This window comes from Aethalodelphis obliquidens, unplaced genomic scaffold (genome assembly GCF_003676395.1).
Source record: "Aethalodelphis obliquidens isolate GAN/ISIS:26980383/991018 unplaced genomic scaffold, ASM367639v1 scaffold42, whole genome shotgun sequence".
Lineage (NCBI taxonomy): Eukaryota > Metazoa > Chordata > Mammalia > Artiodactyla > Delphinidae > Aethalodelphis > Aethalodelphis obliquidens.
In genome coordinates, this window is record NW_020837986.1 from 14,632,104 (window position 1) to 14,644,281 (window position 12,178).

At 54.2% G+C, this 12,178-nt stretch overlaps 1 protein-coding gene across 15 annotated transcripts in view; it reads right to left on the reverse strand.

The window, feature by feature from the left end:
- Nucleotides 1-4,886: 4,886 nt before the first annotated feature.
- The window catches only part of TMEM74B (transmembrane protein 74B), a 28,702-nt gene continuing 21,410 nt past the window's right edge, over nt 4,887-12,178 (reverse strand). For 14 of the 15 annotated variants that reach the window (XM_027078697.1, XM_027078694.1, XM_027078692.1 and 11 more), the window contains one exon: nt 4,887-5,874. In XM_027078697.1, coding sequence (XP_026934498.1) covers nt 5,135-5,833 — 699 coding nt within the window. In that variant the 5' untranslated portion in view covers nt 5,834-5,874 and the 3' untranslated portion in view covers nt 4,887-5,134. Of the gene's footprint in view, nt 5,875-10,750; nt 11,007-12,178 lie in introns of those variants that run through there. The other variant, XM_027078698.1, reaches the window with a different exon arrangement.

Below are 12,178 nucleotides of genomic sequence, written 5' to 3' on the forward strand. Positions count from 1 at the left end.
AACAAGAGAAGCCACCGCAGTGAGAAGCCCTCTCACCGCAACAAAGAGTAGCCCCTGCTCACCGCAACTAGAGGAAGCCCGCACGCAGCAACGAAGACCCAACGCAGCCAAAAATAAATAAAATAAATAAATTTAAAAAAAAAGAAGAGTCTTCCTGCCACACACATCTGTAAGCAATCATATGGCTGACAGTGAGTTCTCCCCATGTACCAGGCCCCTAGGTATGCGCTATACCAGTGTGAACTCCGAGTCCTCATAACAACCCTGTGAGTTAAGGGCTGTGGTTGCCGCCAGTCTGTAGATGATGAAAGGCAAGCCCCCACTATGACGCCCCTGCTCTTTAGCAGGCCTCATCCCAACACTCCAGCCCAGAACCTGCAGACCTCCCGCCCACCCCTGCCCCTCCCCAGTACACACCAGGCTGTTTTATGCCTCTGAGCCTCTGCTCATGCTCTTCCTCTCTGCCCGGAATACCTTTCCTGCTCCCCATTCTCACCCCACATTGGATACTGCCTCATTGTTTAAGAATCCTATTAGACATCACCCCTTCCAGGAAAGCCTTTTCGGACCCCAACTTAATCAGATACCCCTCTGTGCCAACACCCCCCAACCTGGCCACACATACACAGTCCTCTGGGCACTGTCCTGTTTCCCCAGGGGCGGGGCCCATGTGTCCCTGTAGTGCCCCACCCAGGGAAGAATACAGATAGGTGTGAATGAACGAACAAATGAATAGTTAACATTATTGAGTGAATTATGAAGTGCCAGGCACTATGCTAAGTGCTTTACAGGTATTTCATTTACTGCTCACTATGCCTTATGGGGAAGGTGCTATCATTCACCAGATGAAGAAACAGCAGCTCAGAGGAATTGGACATCCACCAAGCATCCAGGCAATCTGACCCCAGAGCCAGTACCCTTATACTATTACGTGTGGGCGCTCCTCACTGGACTCTCTCCGTAAGGGGCTCTGCCCCCAACCCCCCTGAGACTGGAGTAGGGAGAAAGCTCAGAAGCGCTTGGTCCCCTTGGAGGAGGAAGGCAGTAATCCTGCCGCCCTCTGCACCATTCAGATCCCCTGGGCCTGCCCATTTGCTCAAGGACAACCCGACCCAGGAAGAGGCTTGATCTTGGGAAGAGGGTGTTGGGGCCAAAGAAAAGAAGATACCGAGGGCCAGGGTTGCTACTGTCTTTAGCCAGGCTCTGGCCATTGGGGCACAGGCTCTCCTCTAAGGAGAGAGGTTGGGACCCTGGGGAACCTCGTGACTAAATCCTACCCAACTCCACTATGCCTTCTCCCTGAAGACACCCAACATCTGACCAGTAAATGCTAACGTACCTCCACTGACAAGGACCTCCCTATCACCCCAACCCAGGCAAGACCTCAGCAAGCTTCTCCTTCCCTTAGCTGAAACTCACCTCCTTGGGGACATCAAGAGGAGCCCACTCTCTCGGGAGAAACCAACGGACCCAACTGGAGGGCACCTCCCTGACTCTTGTCAGTGCCACTGATCCTCCCCTTTCCTTCCAGACAGAACACTTAGAACTCTGCCTCCTGTGGCTTCTTCATAATGCCTTATTTCCTCCCTCTCCTCTTGCCCTTCCAAAGCTCTCCAGACATGGTACCATGGTCTTAACTTAGGAAAGCCCTCTTCTTGTGTTTCCTGATCCCCTCAGTCCCTAGAGAAGGCAGAGTGGGAAGGTTTCTAGTCTCACTCTGGAAGACCAGAGAGGTAGAATAGTTTGCCCAAAGGCCCACAGCGAAGGGGTGCCTTCCAGGAGCAGCAAGTGCAAAGGCCCTGAGGTGGGAGTGTGCCTGGCATGTTGAGTGTGCCTGCAATGAGGCAAGCATGGCTGCCATGGAGTGAGCAGAGGCTAGGGTGGGGGATAAGTTCAGAGAGGCACAGGGCCCAGATTGTGTAGGCCTTTTATAGGCCACTGTGAGGGACAGACCTGAAGCTTATGCAATTTAAGGTGCTGTCCTTTTTTAAAATATCAAAATTACAAATAAAAGTTTGACTCAGGGCCTTGGAAGGAGCCTGGGCAAGTGAGGGGCCTGGATGGTAAATCTACCCTTGACTGGTGAGAAAGGTGGCTTTTGCCTGGAATGAGAGGGAGCCATAGGACAGTTTCGAGCAGAGGAGCTGCCTGACCGAATTAACCTTTGAATAGGATCTGCCTGGCTGCCAAGTGGAACATGAACTGGGGCAGAGTAGAGGAATTAGGACACTAATGAGCAACCTGAACCAGGTGGTTATGGCTGAGGGGCGGGCAGGGGTCAGATTCCAAAGGTGGAACCAACAAGATCTTCTGATGGGTAGAATGGGAGGCTCGAGAGAAGTCAGAAGGGTTGACCCTGAGGTTTTAGGCCTAATCCAGTTATCTCCAACTGGGGCGGGGAAGAAGCGTCATCATGGTAACTGGACCTCATACACTCAGGCCTCTAACTTCTCTATGATTTTCACCAACCCCCCTCTCCCTGCAAGGAGGCTGAGGCCGAAGTCTCATTCCTCCCACTTCACAAAGAAAACAATACTCAGGATACTCAGAGAGATAGAGCACCTTGCCCAAGGCCACACAGCCAATAAATGGCAGACCCTGGACTCAAACCCAGGTTCTACCAGCTCCAAAATCAGTTATCTGTTCTCATATACCAGGAAAAGCAAGGTTTGGCGACCCTAGTAGACTGTCGGGTGGCAGAGGGAGTTCCTGCAGATGAGGCACAATTCATCTACCACAGGGTCCCTCGGACCACTTCACACCTACCCCCAAAAAGCCTTCAAAGAAAGCTCTCGGCACCCTACGCCATGCTCCCTCCTGACGCTGTTTCTGATCCACCGGCTGGGAGGTCTCAGCTGCAATCTCGGGGAAATGTTTTCGGCCTCGCTCAAGTTTTCTTAACACATTGACCAAGTAATGACTGCCTCCCTCCATTTTACACATTTCCTAAAGGAGTTTCTGTATTAGGATGCAAAGCTGGCTTCTCTGACTTAGAGAAAACCTGGGATTCCTGGTTTAATCTAGATTTAATCTTCTAACAGATTTAGCCCCTAAAAACAATCCATTGCATTTAAACTGACAATATCTCACAATAATCCAATGGCTTGGATTGATATTTTTATTATTATCATTATGGATATGAAAGGCCCATCATTTGGGATGTTCAATTCTACTACCTAGAATGGCTCATGCCACTTTCTGCCTCCACTCCTCGCGTGGAGCCTTGACTTGTGAGTCTTTCACCATCTTGAGGCTTTGTCCTTTTCAAACCACACCTCTTAAACACCAGGAACAGAACCTGACAGGCCAAGCTGAATAGGCTTTGTCCCCTCCAGCCCTCCCCCAGCCCCCTACTCCTGGCAAAACCTGCCAGCAGGAGCAGATATTTGATCCGTCATAGAAGCTATGATGTTACACTGCCCAGATGTTCAACTCACCGGACTGAAGGCTCAGGTTACAGGTAATCAGGGCTGCTCTAGCCTACAGACCCCATGCCCACCCTATCCTCCCACCCTGAAGAGTCAGTTAGGATCAATGTCCCACATGGCCAACTGAGATGGAGTATGTAGGACCTGCATGGGTCGGAGGCTCACAGAATTGACCCCTTTAGAGTCTTCACACCAGTGGCCTAGAAGGCACGTACTCTCAAAGCCCTCTAGGGCCTTTCAGAATGGACGATGCCCTCCCCCAGTCCTCAAACACCTTTATCTCCTTGCCCGCTAGGGCCCACTTCCTTTCTTTGTCAGTAGTTTTTTGTTTTTGTTTTTGTTTTTTACGGTACATGGGCCTCTCACTGTTGTGGCCTCTCCCGTTGCGGAGCACAGGCTCCGGACGCACAGGCTCAGCGGCCATGGCTCACGGGCCCAGCCGCTCCGCGGCATGTGGGATCTTCCCGGACCGGGGCACGAACCCGTGTCCCCTGCATCGGCAGGCGGACTCTCAACCACTGCGCCACCAGGGAAGCCCTCTTTGTCAGTAGTTTAAAGAGAATCGGGACAGAGCCTGGAAACACTCGACAAGAGAAACAGAACAAATGTGATCAATGTGGCTAGAATTTTCAGGCCACCAGAATGTGCCTGATTTCTCCCCCAATAAATTGGGGCTGCACTTTACAGCTATGGGAGTTGGGGAAGGAAGTTACAAATTCAGCATTAAAAAAAAATTTTTTTTCTGTTACCAGAATAAGGTCAGGCCTAAGAGACATATTATTGAGGAAGGGGAGGTAATGAAGGCCCACACTGTGTCCACAGAAATACAACAAAGCCCCTACCCTTTCCTGTTTAAAAGATCCCCCCGCCCTTGTCCAGGGAGTTAGTGAAAACTGTGCACGTGACTTTGTAAAATGTGTGCTAAGATCTAGTCACAGCAGGTAATTCAATCCCAAGACCAAGACCAGGCTGTAGCAAACTCTGGATTTAGCCCAGTCTAACCTGAGGACTTAGGGGGTCCTTTAACAGGACCGAGTGAGATGCTGGCTGTGTGACAGTGGTGGCCACCAACACTGGGTCAGAAAATGGCACAGAGAATGGTCAGCACCTGCCAGACACTCTCGTCCCCTGAAGGAACGGCCAGATGCAGAAACCGGGCTCCCATTCCGTATAGGAATTCCTAGGGCAGAACTGGAGGGGCCATCCCTCTCACCTCCCAGTCAGGGGGACTGAGGCCTGGAGTGGGGAGGTCGTGCCAGGGCTGACTTCTCCCCTCATCATGAAGCCAGCTCCCACCTTAGACAGTCAGGGCTCAAAGCCAAGTTTGCCCAACACCCATCCATGGCTGATGAGGACAGCAGAGAACCCGGAATTCCCCAAGGCATGGGGAACAGGATGGGCAGCCTTTCAGACAGCTCTCGACCCTCGGGCAGGCCAAGAAACTCATCCTCCAAGGGCAGCAGTTTCCAAACTTCTGTATTTTTAGCAGCAGAAGCCATCCTTCAAACAAAACCTTATGCAAAACCTCAAGCTACAAAACAGATCGGGGGAAGCTCTCCCAAGCGAAGCCTGGGCCAGGCCCCAAGCTCCCCCTCCAGCACCCAGGACTCCTTCCACGGGGCCCTATGTGGAGCTCAGTCCAAAACCCCAGACTCGGAGGCCTTGTAGCCCTGAAGCTGAAGCAGCCAGATAGGGTGGGCTCTTACTTAAGACCCCTGGAGGGTGCGGCTGGTCTCCGAGACCTGGACGACTTCGTTCTCCACCAGGGCCTGGCTCCCATCCCCACTGAGCTGTCTCATGCGCAGGTTAATGGAGCCGTAGGTCTTCCTGGAGCCCCTGCCAGGGACGAAGTTCGGCCGGCGGTACAGCTCTCCCTTGCACAGGGAGACCATCAGCAGCACGGACAAGAGCATGCCGCCCACTGTGAGCAGCCCCAGGCCTGCAATGATGCACTTGTCCAGGTGTGAGCCCAGGCGCGCATAGTACATTTCTAGTCGTTCCATCTCCCGTGCTGACACTGTGTCCGGGTTGACACGGGCCTCTCGGGGGATGGTGTACGCAGTCACCACCAGGAGGATCCCGCTCACCAGGAAAACCAGAGCGGAAACGAAGCCGTAATCCACCGGGCGGCTCACAGGCTCCAGGCCTGGCCCCTCTTCTGAACGCAGGGACAGGTCGTCCCTCTGGGATCGGGGCCATGAGGGGACGCCCTCAGGGGGGCTGGGGGAGCTGCCCAGTCTGGCATCCCTAGGGTTCTGGAAATGAGTCTCGTGCTCCTCCGAAAAGAAGCAGGCATTCTCCACACCCTCCCTGCGTGGGGCCGCTGGACCCAGAGGAGCTGGTCTCCTTGGGGCCTGGGGACCATTGCTCAGTGTCTTCAGTTCCAGACCAGGGGGAGATGCCATTGGGAAGGCGGGCCCCAGCTCATCCCTTGGCCGCTGGGCAGCTAGAAGAGAAAACAGAAAGTCAGTGGAATTTAGCGAACCTCTACTGAGAGCCTGCTGGTGCCAGACATCACAGAAGGCCCCGAGAGATGTGAAGGTGAGTCAGGCCGAGTCTCCACCGGGGAGGAGGGGGAGCCCGCGAGCCAGAGGGGGAGGCAGGGGATAAGATAATGACAGAGCAGTGAGACCCAATCCGTGCTAGGATCCTGCTTCACCACTGGCGGGCATGTGGCTTTGGGCAATTCCCGTATCGTCTCTGGGCCTGTTTCCCTCTATATTAAATGACAGTAATACTACCACTCCGTATTTAACGGGGCTGATATAGGGATTGAGTTAATCCATATAAAGTGCTCAGAATAGTAAGGACTCAGTAAGTATCAGCAATGAGCTATTATGATGGAGGGAATTTAAATACAGTAGATAGGTTCTAATCCCAGCGTCACCACTTGAGCTTTGGCAAGTGAGGTGACCTTTCCAGACTCAATTTTCTCATCTGTTAAATGTGAATAAGCCAAATGTCTCCCTCATAGGGATGATGTGAGGATTTCATAAAATAAGGCATTTAAGGCCCCTGCCAGTTCAATTAATGGACACTGTTGTGATGAAGTGAGAATGACTGGGGGCAGGGGAAGGGGTAGAGATGAAGGTGGTCGTAAGAACAAAAGGAGAAAGTTAGGGAAGCTTCTAGGAGTTGGTGGCATTTGAGCCAAGCCTCGGAGGATGAGTGGGAAATCCCCCAGCACTGAGAGGGGACAAGGGCATTCTGGAGAGGGAGAAGGGGTGCCTTGAGGTCAGCTGGGACCAGCTCGCTAGGGACTCTGAAAACCAGGCCAAGGAGCCAGGGAGGCGAGGCGTTGGGGATGGGAGGGCTAACATCGCCTAGGTTTTGGAAAGCTCTCTCTGGCTGCTGCATGGAGGACAGACAGGATGGGGAAGGAGGAGAGTGGAGGCCAGGGGTCCAGGGAGGAACCCACTGTGGTCAGGGGAGACATGGAAGCTGAGAGGGCAAAGAGAAAGGAGCATATCTGAGAGCCATGACTGAGGTCAAGGCCAAATGCCTTTATGTAAATAGAAGATGGGAGGACCTGGATGCAGACCACAGAAGGGGAGCTGGGAGAGGAGCGGGTAAGGGGGTACACCTTGCTCAAAGAGGAGACACCCTACCCAAGTACCTGAATACACACCCACACAGACAGACAGCACATGTGCCAAAGGATACCAGCTTACAGCCCATGGGCCATATTTGGCTCATAGAAGTTTTGCTTTTTTTTGTTTCTGGTCTGTTCATCTGGTTTTTGGTGAAGCAGTTGCCAATATATAAAAAGCAAAAGATTTTACACTTTATTTTTTAATTTATTTTTTTAAATAGATCTTTATTGGAGTATAATTGCTTTACTATACTGTGTTAGTTTCTGTTGCACAACAAAGCGAATCAGCCATATGCCTACCCATGCCCCACATCCCCTCCGTCTTGAGCCTCCCTCCCATCCTCCCTATGCTACCCCTGTAGGTCATCGCAAAGCACCGACCTGATCTCCCTGTGCTATGCTGCTGCTTCCCACCAGCCAACTATTTTACATTTAGTGTATATGTGTCGATGCTACTCTCACTTCGCCCCAGCTTCGCCCTCCCACCCCATGTCCTCAAGTCCATTCTCTATGTCTACCTCTTTATTCCTGCCCTGCAACTAGGTTCATCAGTACCCCCCCTTTTTTTTATAAATTTATTTTTGGCTGCGTCGAGACTTCACTGCTGTGTGTGGGCTTTCTCTAGTTGCAGTGAGCAGGGGCTACTCTTTGTTGTGGTGCGCGGGCTGCTTATTGCGGTGGCGTCTCTTGTTGCAGAGCACGAGCTCTAGAGTACAGGCTCAGTAGTTGTGGCGCACGGGCTTTGTTGCTCCGCGGCATGTGGGATCTTCCTGGACCAGGGCTCAAACCCGTGTCCCCTGCATTGGCAGGCGGATTCTTAACCACTGCGCCACCAGGAAAGCCCACCACCCTTTTTCTTTTTTTAGATTCCATATATATGCGTTAGCATACAGTATTTCTGATTTACTTCACTCTGTATGACAGACTCTAGGTCCATGCACCTCACTACAAGTAACTCAATTTCATTTCTTTTTATGGCTGAGTAATATTCCATTGTATATATGAGCCACATCTTTATCCATTCATCTGTCAATGGACATTTAGGTTGGTCCCATGTCCTGGCTATTGTAAATAGTGCTGCAGTGAACATTTTACACTTCAAACCTTGGATGCCTGGCTTCTCTTGCAAAAGGAAAGAATCTCACCACCCTAGCCCCCATTCCCTCACAGCCACACTCAGCTGGAGCTGATGATGGAGTCCTCCCTCAGGCAGATCTGGTGCTCCCCGACAGGCCCCAACTGGCATGTAGAACTCCTGATCCCACAGCAGAACTACCCCATTCCCCCTGCACACTGATGTAATGTGGGTACATACACCACAGACCCAAGTTCCCACACTGCACAGAGACCCCCAGGTGCAGAGTGGCTCGTATGCCCTAGTGTGTCTACACACATGTACACAGGATTCTAGACCTTTCTCTGCATTCGTGTGTCTGAATTTATTCTCCAGTTCTCTGTGCTTCAGTGTGTGTGTGTGTGTGTGTGTGTGTGTGTGTGTGTGTGTGTGTGAGAGAGAGAGAGAGAGAGAGAGAGAGAGAGAGAGAGGATATAAGCAAATGAATGAAGTGAAAATGAATGGAATGAATGAAATTTAAAGAGCCTCAGGGCAGGAAGGCTCGATCTTTCTGATCTTCCTTCCAACAAGGGCCTGCATCAGACACCTCCTCTTAGCACACACAGGGCCTTTCATGTGAGTACAAAGCCTGTTTCCACTTACAACCCATCTCTATGACCATGTCCCTTTTTCCTGAGTTCCAATTTAATAAATGTTTACTGAGCACCTACACTCCCTGCTGGGCCCTACTGCGGGCACTTCGCTCAGGAGTATTGTGTAGAACCCCCACGAGCCCCACGAGCAGTTATTACTATCTCCATTTTACAAAATGTGGCCAAGATCCCATGGCATGCATGTGGGGGCCAGGAGTTGAAAGCAGGTTCCCCAAGAATTGTTATCACTTAAAAGCCTGCAAACCCACACGCTCTTGTACCAGTGGCATCATTCCGCCCTCCTTCCCTGGTCTTCCAGGCCTCATCTGTAGATTCTCTACTTTATCCCACTGTTTAACATCAACCACGAGCAGCTTGAGGGCAGGGATATGTCTGGGTCCGCAGCCCCCTGCACAGGGCTTGGAACACAGCCAGCCCTCAGCAATGGTTTGGCAACCTGCCCAGGCAGACAATCCTTCCCACACACAGGGTGGCGAGTGCCTACTCAGGGCCAGGCTCTGCCCAGACTGCTCCCACTTTCCAGTAAACCAAGAGGAGAGGTGTGTTCATTGGCTTTTTTTACTTTTGGCACCAAAAGCATTTTCCTGAGTGCCCAGCCAGTAACAGGGACTGGCAGTGACCACTCCTGCCCAGTTGGTGTCCAGATGTGGTCCCCCACCCATGTCTTAAGCATCCTCCACAGAGCTCAGCCCCTGGAGTGGCCCAGGAACCCCCTTCCCAGACCAACACATTGATGCTTCCATATCCCAGAAAAAACCCAGGACACCCAAATTCTTGGAGCAGGGCTCTTTCACTTGGCAGGAACCCAAAACTTTTTCCTTAGGATGCCAGCAGAGTTAGGAAGAGGGTGGAGGAAAAGGAGGTTCCCTCTTACCTAGAGCTGCTATGTATCTGACACACAGGTTCAGAGATGCCCACCACTTACAAGGACATGCCCAGTAAATTATCCAAAACATAAGCAGAAACAGACAAGCTGACAATGATGCTGGTGTCCACTGCTCACACCCCACAACTGTACCAGTAACACTCCAGTTTCACATGCAGTCCAACAGGACCTGAAAAGCACACCCCAGTTCCACACTCATACCCCCAGGGGCCTTTTCCACATGCAACAGACATGGGAAGCCACGCAGTGTGAGCCACAGATCCATAGACCACATTGGTACCCACACCCCAGCAAGGGACAGAGCTGGTTACACACACACACACACACACACACACACACACACACAGACACACACACAGAGTTTACTACCCTCAGGACTGCTAAGACCCACCAAGATCCCCCCAGGCCCAGCACCCCACCCACTGGTGTGCACTAACACGCGGGGAGACAGACGCACAGCGGGAATGGGTAAGCTTCACAAAACCCAATCGATAGACACACGCACGAGTTGTACACAAAGCCTCGGGCTCTCAGATATGTCCACGCTGTTATACCCAAAGTTCCGCGCAGAAAGCCCCAGCACCCCGACTGCCCGCCGCACCCGCGCGCTCGCCAGCCCGCAGCTCACACCCCCTGCTCCTGCCCTTGACCACAAACGCCACTGGGCCGGGCCAGGCCGGACCGGGAAGAGCGGCGCCGGTTGCCAGGCGGCCAGGCGACCCACGAAGGCCAGGATCTGCGAGGACAGGCGTGCGCCCGGGTCCCCTCGCCTCGTGTCCTTCGGCCGGGCCGCGAGGTCAGGCTAGCTCTCCTTGGCCGCCCCTCCCCGCCTCGGGCCCTCGGTCTCCCGCCGCCCCTCGCAGTCCCCTTTTCGCGTGCGTACCTGTGCCGGGCCTCCCTCACTGCCTCCCCACGCGGGAGGCGAGGGCGCCGGGCAACGGCGAGGGCGCGTCCTCCCAGTGCGCCTCCCCGCAGCCGGTGCCCGCCCGCCGGTGTCTGTGCTGCGGCGCAGCCCGGGAGAAAGCGGGCCTGGCCGCCGCCTCCTCCTCGCCCTCCCCGGCTCCCGCCCCCTTCCCGGCCGGGCCCGGCCCGGAGACGCTGCCGCGGCGCACTTACCTGCTCGCTCCGCGCGGGGCTGTACCGAGGCGGCCACGGCCTCTGAGGGCTCCGGGGAGGGAGGACGGGGAAGGGGCGGGAGCCGGGGATCGCCGAGCGCAGCGGATCGGGCTCCGCCCGCAGCCGGCGAGGGCGCCGGGAGAGTTAGCGCGGGGAGGCACTGGGAGGAGGGTAACGGACTAGGGTGAGAGTGGGGGGACACGGATCCATCCTCCTGCCCTCCCCACCCCTTGGGGCAGATCTGTTTCGCCAGCACCTGGGCTTAGGGAACTGGAGCCTTCATCTCGTGGTGCCTGGGCGCAGCGGCGAGGCGCGGGGGTGAGTGCTGAAAGAGACCCCTCCCTCGGCCGCCGGCCTCGCCCCTCGGCTGGGGAGCCCCTACTGCGCCAAGCCCCCACTCTTCCTCCTCTCCTCACCCCCTCACACACACACAGCCCTCAGGTAGGACCCAGGGTCCTCTCCGAGGTCCTTAGGTCGGGATAGTCTTCTCTGGCGTTTGTGACTCCGTGGCTCAAGGGCGCCACCTGAAGGCTGAAAAGAAGCCTCTGAAGACCACCCCTCACCCCCAAACACACACACACGAGCGCGCGCGCGCGCACTCCTCCTTTTCCCCTGCTCTTCTTTTTTTGTGGGACACTGAGGTACACAGCCCAAGACGGGTGTTATCTTGGAGGATTACCAATGGCCACACACACCTTCTTCCTCCAAGGCCCAGCTGTAGTGCCCCCTCCCCTGGGAAGCCTAGCTCGCTGCCCCACACACTCCCTCGCCCCAGGGGCCCCTACAGCTGTGCTTTTTGCCTGCGTTATTGTCCTTATTTCTGAGAGTTGTGACTTTCAGTGAGTGCCAGCATCCCTCATCAGACTGGCACCTCCTGGAGAACAGGGCCCCTGTCTGATCCCCCCAGAGCCCATTGGTGGGTTTGGGTGAGCAGGTGGTGAGTAGGGCAGATTCCACTATTTCTCTCCATTAAAGGGCTCAGATTAGGGTGAATCAGTGAGATGCCTAGAGCACAAAAGTTAAGGAGACTCTCCCTCTTTGGGGGCCCAAGTGAAACCCAGAGAGGAGGTCCGTGTGAAGATCATGGGGTTTCCGGAAGTCTCCGTGGCCAGCTCACTCTCGTGGCCTCTGGTAAGTCCTCCCGCCTCTCTGAGCCTCAGTATTCGCCTCTGCCAATGGAATCATGAAAATGCAGACTCCAGGAGCTTTGGAAGTGTCAGCAGAGGTCAGCCATCTGGAAGGACAGATGTGAAAACCTGACATGTGAAAACCTGACATGTCCTGCTCCAAAGGCCTGTGCTGTCCTTGACAAGCAGGACAGTGGAGGCCACCCTGGAGGCCAGGTGCCCAGGCCTTTGAGGCCAGTGTGACAGAGACCTGGGCAGGACCTCCGGGGATGGGAGGGCTTCAGTCTCTTCCTGCCTTCCA